The sequence below is a fragment of the Oenanthe melanoleuca genome, chromosome Z (assembly GCF_029582105.1).
Source record: "Oenanthe melanoleuca isolate GR-GAL-2019-014 chromosome Z, OMel1.0, whole genome shotgun sequence".
NCBI lineage: Eukaryota > Metazoa > Chordata > Aves > Passeriformes > Muscicapidae > Oenanthe > Oenanthe melanoleuca.
Genome location: NC_079362.1, coordinates 29,748,635 through 29,769,493, shown reverse-complemented (window position 1 = coordinate 29,769,493; position 20,859 = coordinate 29,748,635). Strand labels below are relative to the sequence as shown.

The window sequence follows — 20,859 nt, the reverse complement described above, 5'->3', positions numbered from 1 at the left end:
CCAAACCGTTCTATGATTCTGTGATGTCCCAGCATAAATCGCTTCAACACTACCAAGATGCAGCGTTAACAGTCATACAGAGCGACTGACAGCAAACCTACCAGGAGGGTGAGTCTCATTATTTAGGCTGGTGCCTTCCCCACAGAGGCAAACGAGGGACAACAGCTGATGTCAGATGACATAACCTTTCACCGTTTGGGGATGTGATCAAAAAAGAGAAATAGTTCACAGCGGCTGCAAAAGTCCAGCCTGCAGGTGGATCATTAACACCTGATCGATTTAGCCTTGACTGCCTGTGGCAAGGGGCCGGTGAATCATCTGCAAATGTGAGGGTGCAGGAAGAGAGAAAAGGACACATAAACATCACATTAGGGGTTGAGGCTGTGAGAAAGTAACCTGGGCACTTCCAAAATTAAGCTCATTGAAATCACGTGCAGCCTTTTGGGAGGACTGAATGCATCCCGCCCTTGCCCCCACTCTCGCCGCATCCCGTTGCCTTCTGGAGGGGCTGTGTCCTGCCTGAAAACACAGGAGATGCGCAGAGGCGACTCTGGCTGAAGCCCTACACGCCTTTTTCTGCTCCATCTCTCGAATGACGGTAGGAGGAAAGCGGTCTGGCCTCAGTAGGGTCTGGCGCTTCGCTTTGGGGTGTCTCCCGTTGGTGTGACCCAAGCTGAGCCGTCCCCGGGCAGCACTCTCTATCCCTGCTCCCCAACACAGGACCAGCTCATGCATCACACCCACGCCGAGACAGAGACCCAGCCCAGCCCCTTCTCCCGTCCTCCAGACCGGCTTAGCTACCACGTAGTATCTCTGCACCAGCATTTCTTCCCGGAAATCTTCTGAGTTTCAGCCATGCCTCTGGACAAACCGCTCTACCCCAGCTCATCAAAGCTTCATTCCCCTCGGGAAGCTGACTCCTCCCCGGTCTACTTATTCTTAGGTCTCTCAGCCCTACGAATCCTGACCCAGGGATGCCCAAGCCGTTGGATGTGTTAAGCGTAATTAATTACTCACGCTGATTATGCATTCCCGGTTGTCTAATATCCCCCAAACCAAGCACCCATCTGTCCTCACATTTAAACATAGAAACGCTTTCCAGACCTGGTGCTAATAAAAGTTACCGATTTGCATTTGGGAGAACAAGAGAAAGACTGAAGAAGAGAAAAGGGGAGCTGGTTCTTGTATAAGCAAATCTTTCTGTCATGCCTGGTTAGCTCTTGAGTCCTATCTGTGTGCAGAGGAGAGACAGATGTTGCTGATGCTCTGCTGTATTAGCTGCTGGTCCAAAATTTGTGCCTGGACCTGATTAAACTGAAATCTTATAGCTTCTCCAACGTATTCCATCTATGGTAATGTGAACACACTAGACAAAAGAGTAGAGGAACTAAAATCTTCACCATTCTGGCTTTTTTGGGCTAAGAATAATTGCCCACTGAAAAAACTTCCGACCAAGGCTCTTATTACAATATCAAAGAACTCTGTCTTCCATCCTTTCACTGGGCTTCCTTGTAAGTGAGAATAAACACAAAAACTGGGACAAAGGGATAAATTTAATTACAATGTTTGGGAAATTTTTGTTGGAAAAATAAGCAGTAAGGAATTCCTTTGTTAGCAAAGAAACTGCTGCTTCTTTTGTGATCGGCTTCCATGTGGTTGTTGGTTGCACATGAGTAAGTGATTATCCTGTTTCAGTAACATCCAGGAAACTCTGAAAAAACCCAAGACATAATGCCATTGCAATGCTTTAACAAATCAAATTTCTAACCCCTGCAGTCAGAGTTATGGTATTTCTGGGACTACAACAGAAAATAAGAGCAGAGCTATAAAGATCCCCTTCAGGGGAAATAAGCAACTTCTGCTAGTGTTTAACGCCATGGCTGCTGCTGCATCACCAACAGCTTAAGGGCAGAGCCGTTCCAGCCATTTCAGCAAACCCTGCTTCATGCAACATGAGATGGTACGATAGTAAGAAACCCACCCAGCAGGAACCACTGTGGTATTGGAAAGAGCAACACAGGAAGTGTGTTGTGGCCAAGGACCCCTGGCCTTCAGAGAAAACACCACCTAGCAGCAGCAAAACATAAACAAGCTGAGGGACAGTAGACAGTGCCAAAAAACTGTCATTTTGACTGAGAAAAAAACAGGCTGTGTTGCAAGGCTAACCCTAACCTTCACCTCACCAGCATACTGGAAGTGATGGCCCTGGGAGGAGCAAAAAGGACAGTGTGGCTCGTACCCTGCACGCTGGCACAGCTTGCATGGCTGCCCCATCCAGGCAATGAGTTGTTTATGCCATGCCAGCAGGCTGTGTATTGTTCACTCTAGTGCCTAATGTACAGCAAGACATCCTGCCTGCTGTTCTCTGCTAGTATACCTGCTCACTGCAGTCTCCCTGCTTAAGCACTTAGGTTTCCACTGGTCTCACCACCTTTAACCTCAGCAGTTTTGTAGAGAGTTCTGGAAGAATCATGGACTTGGCCAGTATCTTAATCCATTTCTCCTCATTGTAATGTATAATCTTGAAAAGCTTTTTGGAGTTGTACCTATGCAAGAGCCTCCAACACCCCCCACCGGGCTGGCTGTGGTCCTCCTTGTGCAGCTTAGTAAGCAGTTTGCATTATACACAATGAGAATTACTTCTGGCTCATGTTCAAGCTCTTTTCACAATTACCTTCAAGTCCTATCCACCAGTCACCTCTCAGTCTGAACCAATGCTCAGGGTTATTCCTCCCTCACCCAGATGGTGTCCCAGATGCCACTGACACTTCTGTTTGCTGAGCTGTGCAAAAGTCCTGGTGGTCCAGTCCTCCCATTTAGAGACATCCCTCTGGACCAAGGCTCTGCCTTTCACCATGTCAGCCTCTCCTCATAATGATTATTTCTAGCACTGTAAAAAACAGAAAAAGAACATATATCTGCAAATGCATGTATGTGTGGTGAGAGAGAGGTATGTAATATTTCTGTTTTCTGCAGACATGTGCTGTTGCACTTCTGAGTTTTGTGTTCCTTGGCAAAGAAATACCGCCACTAAAATCAATGAATATAAAAATATTCAATTAATAAAATGAGTACAAAACAGGAGCCAAAGTTTTCTCGAGGTTCATACCTGTAGATGCCAGTAACCATCTGGGACCATTACTGGACCTCAGCCAATTCCATGCCCTCTGTGTGTTGGAGTGGTGCTGTGACTTGGCTAACAAGCACAAAAAGCCCCAGGTGATCAAAGGACTGATACTGGGTGGCAACCTTCCATTTTGGTAAAGCTCTTTTGGAGTGGCAATTAAAGAAAAAGGCTCTGTACAACCTTCCCACGGTAGTCCAGCTATGGCAAATTTGTTCTCAGTAAGTTATTGTTTAGAGGAAAATAAATAAAACCTAAGTACACCTGCCATCACAGCAGAATCCTGTGAAAATTTAGGTTGGAAGGGAACCTCTGGAGGTGCCCAGCTCCAAACCTGTGCTCATAGCAAGGACAACTTCAAGGGGCTTGCACAGCCAAGCTGGAAGTCTCAAAGGTCTCCAGCAGGTCTCCTTTCGTTGTAGTGTAAACATCAGACTTGCAGCCAATACTCATGCATGCCGTGCCACCTCAGACACCCTCAGCATAGGCAGGCATTGTAGTGTGCTTATTGCATTGTTGCAACACAGGAATCTACCACAAAGCTGTCACAACTTGGATAGGCAAAGATAGAGTGCACCGGGGAGGGAGAAGGCCTCCATCCCTGAGGAGTGGTTCCGGGACAAGGCTGCACAAAGCCACAGCTGACATTATTCTTGAAGTCCTTCATAAAGAAGGTCCTTCTGGTTTTTGTGCTGCTGGGTTTCATGCGACCTCACATGTCACCCTGGGCTCGGCTGCAGCCCCTGGCCAGTCTGGGCAGGTGAGAGCAGGAGTTGTGTCCAAATAGAGGTGCACTAGGGGCTGCCCAGAGTGTTCACCTCCACTACCCCAGGGACATTTCCAGCCCCTGTCACCTCCGGGCTGAGCCGGATCAGGTTACTCATCCCTGGTTTGAACGGAGGGGTGTGAACTGAGAACCCCAGAGGCTCCACCACCACTAGCACTGCTGGGGGTCTGAAACCAGTCAGGTGAGAAAAATTGGTCATAAAAGCAGGTGTGAAGGTGCTTTAGGAAGTTACTCAATGAAGTGTAAAACACGATCTGTGGTGCACAATTGAGATCAAATCACCAGGTATTGCCTACCTTCTCACCTTGCGCAGATAAAAGAAAATCCTTCCTAGGTGCAAATGCCTGCAAAGTTTGTCTTAGTTCTGAGATTAGTGCAATCTGACCTACCCTGGCAGCTGCGTGTTTCCACCTTGGCTTAGAAGGGATTCTGCAGGCAACTGTTTTGTTTTTTCTGTAAATAGTGGGCTTTCCTCGCTTTTCCAGGAGGAGCTGGACTTCCATCACTCGGCTTGGGGTTCTGACTATGAAAACAGTAAAAGCAGGTATTTCCAAGACTCTCAAACTTTTGACTTCAGCCCCTTGTGAGGTCTGGAGTGTGTGTGTGTGTGTGTGTGTGTGTGTGTGTGCGTGCGCGCTTCCCAGTGACGGGCAGAACACTCAGGGATCTCATCCAGCCACTCTGATGCAAGACGATATTACAAGTATTGATTAAAAACCAAAGAAACCACTTGCAGTTGAAGGGCTATGCTAGTCAACCAGTTGTGTCCGTTCTGTGGTTTCTTATGGCCAGGCCACACACAAAGCAACTGGAAGAACAGCTCCCGTGCTGCCTCCACAGCCAAGCAGCAGTACAAGCTGCTGGAATGTCTCTGTCCTAGTGCCAGTCCCTCCTGTCAGCCCATCCCTGTCTTGCCATCTGCGAAAAAATGCAGGGTGAGTTTCCTCCCTGGCCAGGCTTCTACACAAATGGGTGAGAAGAGCAGTGTTTGTTGCAGACTCCCGTAATCTGGGAGAAATCACCTTTCTTCAGTTGGACACTGCCCATCCTAAGGGACAGCAGCTGCTCTCCTGCACTGAACCCCACAATAAACACCCAAAGGTGGAGACATGGTCAAATGAAGGGCGAGCTGTTTGGACATTTTGAGACTGCTTTTGTTTGCAGTACCAGGGAGGAACAGCCTAAAGGCAGAGCTCTTGAAAGAACAAGAAATTCCAGCTACCTGGATGCTTTCTTGCCACGGTGCACAGGGCAAACCCCAGCCCTCTAAGTCTGCAAATGGTGCAGATTCAGCCTCACCATGCTGTCAGTTTGGTTTTTTCCAAAGCCAAGCCCCATCTCAGGCACAAAGCATTTCACACTGTGACAGAGCAGTGAGACCACTGCCCCTGGAGAGCAGACTTGAGTGTCTTGCTGGTGCTGATGATCTCAAGGCAAGGACTGGGAGTGGGGCTAACCCTGAAGAATGGCTGCTGCCTGCTAAGCCACAAACACCATTTCCTGTCCCTTCCTTATTATCACTGCTCATTTCATTGCCTCTTGCCTCATTTGTAAAAGCATCCAAGGGCCTTGCCCAAGATTACAGCTTGGAAATGTAACACAGCCTGCAAGTTAAATATACTCAATCCTATCAAACGTCACCAGGGAGTGTTGTTACTCATTATGAGTCTACAGTTACACAGAAATTAGTCTTCTCACAGTTCTCCCTTGTCTACAGTCCTTAAAAATGAAAGAGAAATGCCTTGAATCACTTTTTGCCTATGAATAACAGCTTTTCAGCCTAATTTTTAATTTCACTTCTAAACTTGATGCAGTTTGGCATGACTCACACATTAAAATCACTCAAATAGGTTGGAAAATCCAGCTTCTAATGTAAGTGTATAGTGTGGTCTCCCCCTCCAAGATGATACAGCTGAAGTACACCACGCCACATTTTGCTTTCGTGAGGTCTCCTGTGCTCTGTATGCACCCAAATCAATGCCTGTCTGTCCTGGCATCAGAAGCTGGTTTAGGACTTCAAGACCATGCAGATTAGAAACATTGCAGCCACATCTGTGAAAACTGTGCAGGGGTGCCTGTGGCTCTCTCTGTTGGTTTAATGCACCCAGTGCCCCTGCACCAGTGCATAGCTGTGTACGTGGCTTTTGCAGACATCTTCTGCTAATTGCATGTGGAAACTCTACCTGGAAGCTGTTCTCTCTGGGAACTCTAGTGACTGCCCATCATCTGCAAGTTATGCTGGATCTCCCCATGCCCCTTCACTGCAAACAGGAGAAAACTAACCCACACAAAGCAGAGCCTAACCAGCCTCAGATCAGCTAGCTGCTCCTTGCAGCCTGGGGAAGGTGCCAGCGCCCCCAAGTCAGGAGTCAGCTAAGGGCAGATGAACTCAAATGAAGCCAGTAGGAATCTGAGCATGGGCCCTTTCCATACTGCTGCAGACCTCTGTGTAGGCAAATGTGAAGAGCATGAGGCAAGCTAGAGACCCCTATCACCAGCTGTTTACCCACACCAGAGCTCAGCTCCTGCTGAGGCTCTATTCGGTCTTCTTCCCTGCAGCTGTGGGGGAGGCTTGGTATGAAACAGGATATGAAAACTCCCAGCCTAAGGACTGCAGGTGGGTACTAAATGTAAGTGTAGGAAATCTCTAACCACACTTGGGCCATCCTTTCACCTCTCAAAAGGAGAAGTAAGAATGACTCCAGCTCTAAATATATTTTTGCAGCAAGGCCACTTTGCAGGGAAATAGTAGTTCCTACTGCTTTCTCTGGATCCCTGGCTAAGAAAGATGGAAACTCAGGGCAGTTCTCAGGACCCTCACCAACCCACTGCAGAGGCATCTGGTGGAGAGGAAATTTCAACCCATCAGAAGGAGAGATAAGAAAAAGCCCATAACTGATATCAACTGGTTGCTGTGTTTAAGGAGGAAGACTGTCACCTGACGGGATCTCAGCTGGTGGAGGAATGAGCCAGAAGCAAATTCGTCAATTTCTGCACTGGAGAGGTGATTCTTACTCACCATTTCATGCTGCTGCTGATTCATCTCACTACTGCATGCTGCAGTTTGGGCCTACAAGGAAAACACTGACAAACTGGAAAAAATCCAGCAATGACCACCAGAGTGGTGATGAGGCTGCAGCACAAGGTGCATGAAGAGGCACTGAGGGAACTCCATGGCTTCTCCAGCCTGGAGAAGAGACAACTGGGGAGTTCTCACAGGAGTCATCCACTTCCTGAATGGCGGTCAAGGAAAAAACAGAGAAAGACTCTTCCAGAGGCAGACAAGGACAGGACATGAGGAAACAGAAAACATGCTGCAGGATGGGACATTCCAACTGGGCATGAAAAAATTCCTCCACTGAGAGTGGTATGACTCAGAGTTTAGATCCCTGTCCTCTGATGTATGCAGAACTCAACATGGCTGAACACAACCTGATCTAGCTTTGGACTGGAGAGTTGAACCGCAGACCTCCAAGATGCCTTCCTACTAAGAACTCCTGGAAATCTGGTATTAGAGGGAATACAGCTGCCTTCCTTTGGAGCTTTGGGCTCCCGCCTGCTCTGAAACATCCTGAGTGCCCAGGACATATCTGAGACACTGTGTGCCTCTCCCTCATCATCCCTGGGCTGCTTTCCTCCTCATGCAAAGCTAACATGGAAGTGAAGATTTTCAGTGTGGTTTCTTCACAGCCTGGGAAAGGCTGAAAGCTGTATCCCAGCAGGCTGGCCTGGAAGAAGGATCTCTTCCAACGCTGAGCTGGAGCAGGCACTATTGTACTGCATAGTGCTGTGCACTTCCAGCTGGCCCAGGAAATAACACAATGCTGCAACTCAAAGCCCTCTATCATGCCTTTGCAGACTTTCTCTGCTACCTCTTTGAGAAGTATTTTTGACTGTGCATCCACAGTTTTACTGATGCAGAACAGTAACGGTGCAGCCCGGGGAATTGAGACAAGGGTGGAAAATGACTGAAGGCATGCATTAAAATACTCAGCTTGTCCAGCTGAAAGAGATTTTTGCCAAACGATTTTATAAGGAAAGAGGCATTCTACAGGAAAAGCAGGGCCTCTCCTCTCATTTCCTCTCCCCTCTCCTCTATGAACTTCAAAGGAAAGAGGGGTCAAAACAGAGGCCAGGCAACTGGAACTGAATTCCTGAGCCCTAAGGCCTAATTAGTCCAAGATACATTTCACTGGGTATCTTTCAGAGACTGGCTAAATTACCAATCTTCCCTGCTGTGCTGCTGAGGGTCAGATGAAGCCAGAATGTGGTCCACAGTTTGCAGGGCCCCAGCATTACCAGAGCTCTTGGGGGGAGGGAGAATTGTCTCAGTTCAAGCCCCACAGACACAAGACTCTCCTAGCCCCCTCCAGGCTTTCTGTGGCCATAAAGTCCCCTCTTCAGTACAGAGAATGTCTCCACGACTAAACCCCACTTCCACCCAACGTCCCTACTTCCCTGGTGCTTGCCCAGAGCTGGTGATGACTGCACTTCACAGTCCCAGAGCTAGGTGGCTGCTGTGCCTCCTGGGGTCAGCTGAGGCTATCAAAGAGCCTTCAGCTATTTGGAATTAGCCTTCCAGCAATTACAGGCTGATGTTAAACCTCCCTCCTGCCTCACCTCATCCAGGCAAGCCGAGCCCAGCTCCTGCCAGCAGACCATGTGCTCCACGCCCTTTCCTGCCTTGCAGCTGTTTGCTGGTCCCCCTCCAGTTTCTCCGCATCTTTCCCTACTGAATATCCAGAAGAAGGGATAACAATATCCTTTTATCCGTGTCTCCTCACGTGGCCCAGCATGTGGTCAATGCAATCACCAGCAATGACAAATAAAACTTGGTTTTGCACACAGGTTTAACAACTCTCTGGAATGACACATCAATCTCAATTCACAGGTCTCTCCCTTCGAGACACACTGGTCTTGGGGTGGGGTTTCTCTTTAGGGAGCCACAAAAAATATTCTCAAGAACTGAGAAACAGAAACCACAATGGCTGTTTCCCCTGCACAGCCTCTCTCTCAAGAGGCTGGCCTCAGAGGGGCACATCCTATTTTGAACTACAGTAAATGCAAATACTTCCATGGAAGGACTAATTTCTGGCCTTGTGGCCTGAAAGCCTGATGGGAAAGGACATCATTGTCACTGTAAGCTTATGTGGCCTCTTGGTGCACAGCTCTGGAACATAGGAAATAAGCCTTGCAGCTTGTGAGGAAGCAGACAGCTTCACATGAAGTCAGAGGTCTGACTGGTGGGGAATGTGATGTCCTCATGCATGTGGGGTGGGCTGTGATTCTGCACCCCATCCACTCCATGGATCCTGCTCCACAGCCAGTGCAGACTGGTGGCCTGGTTGGCATCAGGCACACCTCACTCCTGGCTGGGTGCTCAAGCTGCTCTCCCAGAGAAGCAAGAAAGCAGCATGCATGAAGTAGGGGAAAGCAGGAAATTGACTACTTTTGATTCTGGAGAAATTAAAAAAATATTTTATTAAACTTCCTGCCAGAAAGAAAGGTAAACATCTTGCCTTAAAATTTTGACCCCAAGGTGCTTGCTCACCTATTTAAAGAATGGGCCTGGGACCAGTGAGGGCTGGGGTCAGCTCCAGTATACTACAGATAACTGTGCTGCCTACTGCATCAAGACTTTGCATCCACTTCCCAATGGAGCCAAAATATAAAATGGAAACCTCTCTTTCCCTTATGTAATGCTTTGCGAGAGCTGGCATCCTGTGAGTGTTGGCTGGAAGCATCTCTGGAGGTCTCCAGACGCTGGACTGCTGCCAGCACCAGATCAGACTGGCTGTAGCTGTGTCTAGCCACAAAGTATAAGTCTGATTCTTGTGCGCTTGCATAGTACTTGGAGCACTGGGACCCTCTGCTCAGACGGATTTCATGGAGAGCACAAGAAGAGTTATCCGGGGTGTCCACCTCCCTCTGCATCCCTCAGGGAAGCAGGGCCAGAAGGGCTGGGTTAACCAGCATGTGTCCAGTCTGTTAGCAAGTTCGTGTGCTGAATTCACCTCTCAGAAAAATGCCATCCTGGGGACTGGGACAGTTCAGGACCAGGTAGCCTGCCTGTTGGGTTTTTCTTGCTGGAGGCCATTAACACTGGATGAAGAACAACAAAAGATCACTAGTTGAATTTACTGAGGAATTGAGCCAGATATGTGCAGCCAGCACAAAAATAGCTGCCATCTTTAGCTTTTATGGCTTTTCTTTGTTAAGAGTCTGGATCAGACTTGTTTTCAAAACAACCTTCAAACAACATAAATATTCCTGTTGTAGGAAACAAATAGGCCTGAAACACTTAAACAATACTTCCCTGAAGTAATCCCTGCACCTCTGTAAAAGCAGTTAAATTACTTGGGATCACAGAGAGGAAACAACAGAATGCAAAATGTTAGCCTTGTACTTTACTCACTGTTTTTTCAACTTCATGCTATTGGATTACTTCTTTAAGTACTCTGGGAACAGAGACAGCAAAGAACAGCTTTCCTTGGCAAAGGGAGGAAGTTTCTCATGCACGGCTGTATTTTCCATGGCTCATCTAGCAAATGCACATGCCTGAAAAAACAGCAAGAAGTCAGTCTGTCCAAGAGGGGCCAGTACTGTGGATTCCACATCCCCATGTGCTGGCAGTCTAGTGCTGTATCAGCTGGGTGGTATCACTGGGTGCAAGTGGGAAGTGCTGAATGCCAGAAAGCCATGAACAGCAAGATCCTGGTGCTGCCCAGGGAATAAGGAGCCTCTCTTCCTGACAAAGAAGCTCATGCACAGCCAGGAGGGTCACAGTGAGTTTTACTCATCTTGTAGCACTAACCAGGGCTACAAGACTTTTGGCCTCAGCAGAGTCCAAGCAGGATGGATGGACTGCCAGATCCACCCTAAGTGTGTTTCAAGGTGAGTTGTCTTCTCAAGCTCATCCAGGCACCACTGAAGGGCTCTGCCCAGTAGAGCATAATTTTCCCAATCCTTAGTCCATAATTAACCAAGATATGCTATTAATTTCCCTGCTCACATGCTTTGTGCACTGTCATTCTTTCATACATGACCACACTCTCGAGCTGCAGAGCTCACAACAGGTTTTTAAGGCTTGCAAACTGCAAGCAACACCCTGGACTTCCACCTGCAAACCCGCACATAGAAAGAAACAAGTGGCCAAGTAATTGCTGTGTGTCTTTGCCAGAATGCCTGACCTGCAGCCCACCACGCCTGTGTCTCCACAGGAAATCTTCTGAGATCCCCATGAACGAACAACAGTGGGTGAAATAACAGAATCAACTAGGTTGGAAAAAACTCTGAGATCATTGAGTCCAACCTATGATCGAACACCAGGCTGTTTACCAGACCACAGCACCAAGTGCTACGTCCAGTCTTTCTTTAAACACCTCCAGGGACAGCGACTTCACCACCTCCTCGGGCAGCCCATTCCAATGCCTCATCACCCTTCCTGTAAAGAAATTCTTCCTGATGTCTGACCTGAACATCCCCTGGTGTAGCTTGAGGCACCGTGTCCTCTTGTCCTGTCTCTACCTGCCGATCCCCACCTGGCTGTAAGTTGTAGGCAGTTAGAGCGTATTAAGATCACTCCTGAGCCTCCTTTTCTCTAAATAAACCCAGCTCCCTCAGCCAGTCCTCCTAGGGCTTGTTCCACACCCTTCAGCAGCTCTACGGCTCTCTGGCATTCCAATGTCCTTCCTGCAGCGGGAGGCCGCAGCACTCGAGGTGTGGCGGCCCCGGTGCCGAGTCTGGGGGGACAGTCGGCCCTGGTCCTGCCGGTGACACTATCGGTGACCAGGCCAGGGCACCATCGGCACAGGGCCGGCTCCCGCAGGCCGGTGGAGCGGTGCAGTGCGGGCAGCGGCAGCGGGAGCGCCGGCACTTCGCGCTCCGCCGCAGCCGGGCCGCGCCCGCGGGGCCCGGCGCTGCCGCCGCTCCGCCGCCGGGGGGCGCGCGCGCCCCGCCGCCGCAGGGCGGGGCGGTCCCTGAGGGGTGACGTCACCCGCGCTAGGCGCGGGGGCGGAGCCGCGCGCGCTTTATATTTCCGGAGGGAGGACGGGAAGCGGAAGTCGCGGTTGAAGTCGCGGCGGAAGGCCTGGTTGCAGCGCGGTGCCAACACTACTGCTAGCGGCGGCTCCAGAACCAGCGGCGACTCAAGATGTCGATCGAAATCGAGTCCTCCGAGTATGTGTAGAGGTGGTGCGGGCTGGTGGTGAAGGACGGGGCGGCCCAGGCGGCTGGGGGAGCGGGGAGGGAGCTGTTTGGCGGCCCGGGCCCCAGCGGTGCCGGAGGCGAGACCTGGCGGCCTCCGGGTCGTGAGGGGGCCGAGGGTTGCGGGCGGCGCTCGCCGCGGCCGGGGAGGGCGGCCTGTGTGTCCGGTGCCCTGAGTGACCGTGCGCTGCGCTTTCCCCGCAGTGTGATCCGGCTCATCATGCAGTACCTGAAGGAGAACAGCCTCCACCGGGCGCTCGCCACCCTTCAGGAGGAGACCACCGTGTCCCTCAACACCGTGGACAGCATAGAGAGCTTCGTGGCAGACATCAACAGTGGGCACTGGGACACGGTGCTACAAGCCATACAATCTTTGAAGCTGCCTGACAAGACCCTCATTGATCTCTATGAGCAGGTGAGCGAGTGCACGGTTCTTACGGACTCTTCTGGTCCGTATGGAAGAAGTCTCTGTGGTGTTTTCCACTTACACTTTGCTGATGCAGACATTGTCTCTGGGTGCAGGTCGTGCTGGAGTTGATTGAGCTCCGGGAGCTGGGTGCTGCCAGGTCTCTGCTGAGACAGACGGATCCCATGATCATGCTGAAACAAACTCAGCCAGAGCGCTACATCCACCTCGAAAACCTTCTGGCCAGATCTTACTTCGATCCTCGTGAGGTACGTTATGCCTTTCTTCAGAGGCCTCTCCTGCATGACCCTCAACATCACTGCATGCTTCTGGTGGCTCACTGGGTTGTTTTTTTCTTCCTTGTCTTGGGGAGTGGGGATGTGCAGTTTCGCAATTTGATGATTTTTCACCTTCTGTGAAATGTTTGGGAAGTGGTGCATGACACCTTATCACAAGGCAGTGGTTTTGAAGTGTGCTGCAGTTGGGAGTTTGGGGATTTGTCCCTGTGTCCTGCCACAGGATGACATCTGCAGCTTGCTTTTTCAGTAGGCAGCAGAAGGAAACACAAGCTGTGTGAACAGAAATAGTGCTGTGTAATAACAGTAAAAACAAGGCATTATTTCTGAATGGTTACATCAGTCTGAAAGTTTTTGTGAGAGCATGTTAGGCTAATAGTTAACTTACTTAAGAGACTGATTTTAGAAATATTTCCCAACCTTGATGATTCTTTACTTTTAAGACTGTATTGGAGGCCTAACAGAAAATTTATATGGAAGAGATTTCAATTTCACAACAATAGAGGTCCTTTTTGGAAAAAAAAAAAATTATTATTTAGAGCACTGACCTAATAAAAATAACTTTTCTCTAGGCATACCCAGATGGAAGTAGCAAAGAGAAGCGGAGAGCTGCTATTGCACAAGCTTTGGCTGGAGAGGTCAGCGTGGTGCCTCCATCTCGTCTTATGGCATTGCTGGGGCAGGTGAGTCTTGAAAAATACTGTGGTAGCTATGTCTTTAGGTTGTTTCTGCTTAAAACTAGTTATGATGTAGTCAAGTCTCCATCTGTATAAAAGTAAAATTTAAATTTGGTGTAATTTAAAATTTTTTTCCCATGTGGCAAAGATTTAACAACTGTAGAAAAACTCATCACTCTAGCAGTAGATTTCTTCCAGCAAAATAAACGTGCAGCACAGTGTGCACTTTGGGAGTAACATTCTGTAACACGCGTTTTAGGTGTGTTTTCAGCCCTTTGTGTTTCTCAGAATGTTTTTCATGCAGATCTTTGTTAATTGGTAGCTAATGGTGTGTCTTTAATCTCGTCTAAAGGCATTGAAATGGCAGCAGCACCAGGGCCTGCTTCCTCCCGGTATGACAATTGACTTGTTCAGAGGCAAAGCAGCTGTGAAAGACGTGGAAGAAGAGAAGTTCCCCACGCAGCTGAGCAGGCATATTAAGGTATGTTTGCTTTGTGCGTTTCTGCTGCTTTTACCTTCCTGTGTTTTATGTTGCAAGATAAGAGGAAATTTCCTGAATGTTTCTTTTTCCCTTGTTGTAAGTCGTTCGCCTCCCCCCCGACCTGTGTTTTTAATTCCAATTTCCATGCTTTATCTTATCAGAAGACTTTTCTTAATGGGAGTGTGAGATTAAATCTTTTAACAATATTGGGTGCTTATGGTATTTGTGATTAAGATAACTGCATAGTTTCTTTGATTTCACAGTACAGAATCAACCTGTTTACAGGAATTGGCATAGTCTCCTTCCTGATTTGTGTAAGGAAGTACTTGTTCCTAAACTGTTTTCAGAAGCCATGAGCTGCAGTTTATGAAATGAATTTGTGGTGTTTAGTAATAATTTGATAAAAATGCTTTATTAGAACTTGTTTTCTTTGTCATTGCTGATCTTGTATTTTTGTTTGGGCTAGTGAAGTTTCATTTCTTTATTTAGTTATCATGAGCACTTGTAATTAAAAATGTAGAAACCAAAAAATTGGGCATTAACGACATCTGAAAGTTTTCTATAAAAATTATATTGGAGAAATAAATCCAAATTAATCAACTTCAGAAATTCATGAAGTTCTGAAGTCTGTGATATGTTAGGTATTGGAAAGGTGTTGTTTAGCAGAGAATTCACTGCAAAAACAAAAATACAAAGACAGCTAACTCAGCTCCTGCTGTCACCATGGAGTGTCTGTAAGTTTCATGGACATTACCAGACCAAGAGGAGGGGATTTTTTGTTTTACCTTCTTAGAACAACGCTACTCTGTATGTTTTGACAGATTTTTTTTTTTAAATCTCAGCATTGAATTTGTGAATACATGCTTCTAGTGGATATGGTTACTGTATTTTTTATTTTGCCATCAAAATGACACTGCAGTTTTGTTTTAATGATTTGAGTCTTTTAAATTGCTTATTAAGCTTTGTTTATATTATTTTTCCAAACAGTTTGGGCAGAAATCACATGTGGAGTGTGCTCGGTTTTCTCCAGATGGACAGTATCTGGTTACTGGCTCAGTTGATGGATTCATCGAAGTCTGGAACTTCACTACTGGAAAGATTAGGAAGGTAAGTTACTCCTTATTTCACACAAAGGGACTTTAACTTGCCAGAACCCTTTGATTTATTATTTGAGATCGTTTTAATTTCTTAGGGACTGTGAACCTGAGAAGATTGTCTGTTTAGGGGATTCAGATATCAGTCTGGAATATTTATGTTGGTGTAGATGCTTGGATTGTCATAGATTTCTTTCTGTGATAACTTCTTTACCTTCTGCAGTTGTTGTTATCTTTGAAATGATAACATTATTATAAGGCTATGAAGTTTGATTTACAAAAGTTGTAAGATAACTTTAGTTATAAGTTAAACTGTTAATATTTTTGTACTTTGTCTTAAAAGAAATTGCACTGATTTCACTGCTTTGACTGATGAATCCTCTACTTTTGTTTAGGATCTGAAGTATCAGGCACAAGATAATTTCATGATGATGGATGATGCAGTGCTGTGCATGTGCTTCAGTAGAGATACAGAAATGCTAGCAACTGGAGCACAAGATGGAAAGATCAAGGTACAAATCTTTTTGCATGTAATATTGGGAGAGAGGTGGTGACCCAAAAGATTAGTTTGCCATAGCAGTAATGTTCCCATTCTGTGTAAACTCAAAGTTTAACCTGGCTCAGAAACAGATGTGTATTGGCACTGATGTTTAATCTCATGTGGTCTCATAACAAATTAATCACTTGTTTGCTGCTTCCTTTTCAGGTGTGGAAAATCCAGAGTGGTCAGTGTCTGAGAAGATTTGAACGAGCTCACAGTAAAGGTGTTACGTGCCTCAGTTTCTCTAAAGACAGCAGCCAAATTCTTAGTGCTTCTTTTGATCAGACAATCAGGTAATAAACTGAGAGTGTGTGAACTACAGTGTGGGAGAAAAGAAAGTGGATTTTTCTCATTAAGAAGATTAACTGTAAAACAGTGTAATCTAGAAGTTACCTGTAGAGGTCTCTAATCCACTGTACTTCTTAAAGCATATGCAGCCTTTCAGTTAGGACAGCCTGTCCCGGGCCATGTCCAGCTGAGTTTTCAAAATCTTCATGATTCGAGATCTCACTGGTTCTCTTGAGGAAAATCCTGTTTCAAAGATAATTCGGGTTGGTTTGATTGGTTTGGTTTTTGTTTGTTGGGGGGGGGGTGTTGTTGCTGTTAGTTTTGGTTTTTTTTGGAGTGGTGTCTTTTTTTTTTTGTTTGTTTGGTTAAATGTTTTGATGAGCAAATTTTTGAATCCCTTGCCTTTTGTATTGAAGCTGTACACCTTTTGAGGAGTCTAACTCATTTATTCTGTGAAGACATGTCAATCAGTGATGTTAACCCAATAGTTACAGTTTTGTAGGTGTTAATTATTTAAGTGAATATACTTTTTTTCTTCTTTTCTTTTTTTTTTTTTCTTCTTCTCTTGAAAGGATCATTGCAGGATAGGTTAGAGGTAAGAATAAATATACTCAGAAAACTACTCAAACACTATTGTAATCTTAAGATTATCCTCATCAAACCCCTTTGCCTGCAGCTCTTAGCATCTGGAATGTGTTTATTATTGTTTGTGTAATGCAATAATTCTGATTTTGTACATACTTGGTTACTGAGTGAAATTTGCTTACTCATTTCCACAGGATTCATGGTTTAAAGTCTGGGAAAACCCTGAAGGAATTCCGTGGTCATTCTTCCTTTGTCAATGAAGCTACGTTTACCCAGGATGGCCACTATATTATCAGTGCCTCCTCTGATGGCACAGTCAAGGTAAGGTGGCATTTATCCTATGTGAAGAACACGTTTAGACTCTTGATATCTTATTGCCCCTTTGTTACAATTGTTGCAAACTCACTGGGGAAGGACTCGGGGTTATCTTCAGTAATGAGTTGGCTTGTGACTTTGCTGTAGATTTCTGTGAGAACTGATTAAACTTGTTACTGTGCTTACAGTCTCTTGCAGAGCCTGTCTCTGCTGTGTTTATGAAGTGGGGATATGAGTGCAGTGCCTATTCTGCTTTATTTTAGACACAGAACTGACTGTAACACCTCTTGTCCTATGATGTGGGGGGTCCCTTATCTGAGATAATTGTATTTTTTTTTACTAGGTTTGGAATGTGAAGACAACAGAGTGCTCCAACACCTTCAAGTCTCTTGGCAGCACTGCTGGGACAGACATCACTGTGAACAGTGTCATTCTTCTGCCGAAAAACCCAGAACACTTTGTTGTTTGCAACAGGTCGAATACAGTCGTCATCATGAATATGCAAGGACAAGTATGTAATCTTACTGGTACCCTTTCAGGTCTCTGTCATTTCAGGAATGTAGAAAACTCAGTTAATAATCTAGCAGGGTTAAACCTGATTTCTCTGGTTTGCTTGCATGACAAAACTGTTCTGAACTTGTGTTTATAGAACATAGAAAGAAAGCTCTTGAAGCTATGGAGGGATCTTTGTTCTGAGCAGACCTAGTACTTCTTAAATATATTTGTCCTAAACGTGGTGTTGATATTCTGCTGTTTAATCCTGACAAATGTTTTTGTGTGTGTGTCTTTACAGATTGTAAGAAGCTTTAGCTCTGGTAAGAGAGAAGGTGGTGACTTTGTCTGCTGTGCACTTTCTCCTCGTGGTGAATGGATCTACTGCGTTGGTGAAGATTTTGTGCTGTACTGTTTCAGCACAGTGACGGGCAAGCTGGAGAGAACTCTAACTGTAAGTTTCCATCTTGAAGTTTTTCTGGAGTTTTAAACGGAGATGATGCAAATGTTCATTATGAAGTCTATGAGGAGGAATCTCAGATCAAGGAATCTTTAATCTCTAGCAGACATAATTAGTAACAAAAGAATTCCAGGACATTTGGCCACAGAATGTGTTTGGGTTTAGAACCATTTAATTGTAAAAATTAGGGAAGTATTTACCCATCAAGCAAAGACTGAATTGGTTCAGACTTCCTTGAATGAGGGCATGTCTTGACTTGGGCTCCAGCTGGTGGAGAATCTGACAAACCTGTCAGATTGAAAGCTATCAAGTTTAAATTTGCTTTAGATTGAACTTAGAGGAATACCAGCTTGAATGACTAAATTTAATGGGGAACACTTAGATGTTGTGGATTTCAGTGGATGTAAATCTTCACTGAACCTTCCCTTGCATAACAAAAAGTAACTGCCATGGGATAAAAACTGTTGTGACTGGAATTGGATGTTGGAGAATATGTACCCCTGCTTTTGCTCTATGCACAAAGCAACTTAACTCAGTTCAGCTTCCATCCAGTTTTTTGAAGGGAATGTTTGTCTTGAATCTAAGCTAAAGGAAGACTCTTCTAATGCATCTTTCTGCTTACTCTCTAGGTCCATGAAAAAGACGTCATTGGCATTGCTCATCACCCCCACCAGAACCTGATTGCCACTTACAGTGAAGATGGCCTCCTCAAGCTCTGGAAGCCATAGATTGATTTTGCAGCAACCTCTGAAGCTTACCTGTTAGTTAGCAGGTTACTAGTGTTTGTGCTTTAACAAGGTTTAAATACGCAGAGTGTGATACTTGCTCAATTTTCAGTTCAGGTTTCCAGAGAACTACATTTTTACCTACCTAGAGTGGACTGATGCATAGATATAGCATCAGTTAATTTCATATACTTTTATTTTTACTAGAGAGTAGCTGAAGCAACTTCGGTGAGAATGCTTTTTCTGCCTCCTGAAGTCTGTACTCTTCCTACAATGTTTGTAAAAGTTCAATGAGCCAGCAGCTGTATACATTTATGAGTGGTTGCTGATTTCCTAGAATACAGGAAAATTTTAGTTGGTTTTGTTTTGTTTTGTTGTTTTTTTTTTTTTAGTGAAATATGGAGTGGAAAGCTGTCTCTTCCCCACTGCTGAAACAGGAATAGTTTCCTGGATGCAGATGAGGATACAGCTTGAAGATGGGGTCATTTCTAGGCCATTGGGTTTTGCTGTATTCAATTTTCGCTATAATTTTCCCAATGATAGTGGAAAGTAGTGTCACACAGCTGCCTCATAATGAAACTACCCTTCCCCATCTGCCAGCACTTCCTACTATAGACTGTAAGCTTGTCCAATGTGGCAGTGAGATACAGTTGATTTTGGGGATTTTTTTTTAGTTTTGTTTTATTTCAGACAAAAAGGAGCTATTACCAGGGCTCTCTTCCTGTAAGTGCAAAATGTTTTCCAGCTATAGACCAACTATAACTGAAACAGGCTCCAGGGGATCAATATTTCAAAACATGAAAAAATTGGTTTACATAGGCTGAGTTCCTAGTGCTGTCATAATGCTTTAAATAATTATTTTTAATATTTTTTAAATTTCATATGCCTGTGGACCTAGCTAAGGGTATACTTAGGTCCCACAAAATTATAAAAAGATACTTTCAGGCTCTTCAATTTGAAGCACATGATTTTTTGTTGAGAGATTCTGACTAATGTACAGTGTTCTGAATGTACACCAGAATCTTCTGAAGTCTGACAGTGTCTTTTGTAGGATGCAGAAGAAAGTTTATCCTGTAGTGATGAATCAAATGCATGTTGATTTGAATCTGCTACACTGTGTTCTGTTCTCATCTCTTGTAGAATGCTTTTGTACTACAGTAATCTTCCAGACAGTATAATAACTTGTCTTCAACTCAATAAATTAGTTCCACTTTAAATATTTTGTCTGTGTGTTTAGTGGTGTGGGGAAGTGTAGAAAAAAATTCAGCCGAAATTATCACACAGTACATTTGCTAGAAGTGTAGTGTTCAGTTCTCAGTTGAGCTATGATGTCTGAATTCCCAGGTTTTTTATTTCCTTAGATATGCTAACCAGGGGAGGGGGGGAGGGTTAAGATTATTTTATCAAGCAGGAAGAAGAATCACTTTACTAAGTATCTGACAGTGGTACATCTGACCAGCATCATGGGCAGTTAGTAAGTCTATCGAGGGAAGATCTTGACACAGTATTTTTAGTATAACTTTCCTTATAAAAGAGATTCCCATCCCTTCAGTATCTTTGTGACCCTTTACTGGTCTCTCCAGTACAACTCTGTCCATTTTGTGTGGGAAGACCTAAAAACCATACATAGTATTCCAGGTCTTTGCCCTTGGTGAGTAGCTGGGAAGGATCACCTTCCTCCACTGCTGGTAACTGGACACCATTTGCCTCCTTTCCAAAAGGATGGCTCACGCTGACCTTAGTGTCCACCAGGAGCCCTGGGTTCCTTCTTCACAGTTTTCCAGCCGAGTGCCCCTGGCATGTGCTGTTGCATTGGGTGTTCCTCCCTGGGTGCAGGACTTCACACTTCCCCTTGAATTTCATGAGGTTCTTGTCAGCTCATTTCTCTGGCCTCTCCAGGTCCCTCTTGATGGCAACAAACCCCTCTGTTTTATTAGCTACTTCTCCCTCTTCTCCTATCTGCAGACTTGCTGAGGCCTGGGACTGAACTGTCCCTGGGGCCCTGCCCTCCAGCTGCACTGTGTTGCATTCCTCACTACCCTCTGGGCCTGGCATTCAGCCAGTTTTCAATCCACTGCCCATCCATCCCATACCTCAACACCTTCCCTGCATGGATCTTAGGGCAGACAGTGCCCAACAGAAATTCAGGGACATGATACACACTTCTCTCCTGGTCAGTCACTGTGTTGTAAAATTTATCGGGTTGGTAGTTAAGCATGTCTTCCCTTTGGTGAATCCCTCTGACAACTTCTGATGTTCTTGATGTGCCTGCACATGATTTCTATGTTTAGCTGCACCATTACCTTCCAAGAGATTGAGATGACATTTACTTTCCACCAGTTTTTGGGCACTTCTCCCAGTCACTGATCAATCAAAGATTGTC

The 20,859-nt window shown here is 45.6% G+C and overlaps 1 protein-coding gene and 1 long non-coding RNA gene across 2 annotated transcripts; both read left to right on the top strand.

Moving 5' to 3' along the window:
- The first annotated feature begins 317 nt into the window (after positions 1-317).
- Positions 318-8,848, top strand: LOC130265130 (uncharacterized). The gene is made up of 3 exons (XR_008842558.1): positions 318-598; positions 4,397-4,455; positions 8,541-8,848. It is a non-coding gene; the product is annotated as an uncharacterized LOC130265130 (long non-coding RNA).
- Positions 8,849-11,888: 3,040 nt separating this feature from the next.
- Positions 11,889-19,693, top strand: SMU1 (SMU1 DNA replication regulator and spliceosomal factor). The gene is made up of 12 exons (XM_056513957.1): positions 11,889-12,089; positions 12,321-12,531; positions 12,639-12,791; positions 13,391-13,501; positions 13,848-13,976; positions 14,964-15,083; positions 15,466-15,582; positions 15,777-15,904; positions 16,679-16,805; positions 17,143-17,310; positions 17,593-17,745; positions 18,381-19,693. The coding sequence occupies exons 1-12, from the start codon at positions 12,064-12,066 to the stop codon at positions 18,477-18,479; spliced, it is 1,542 nt and encodes a 513-aa protein (XP_056369932.1). The 5' UTR covers positions 11,889-12,063; the 3' UTR covers positions 18,480-19,693.
- The last annotated feature ends 1,166 nt before the right edge of the window (positions 19,694-20,859 follow it).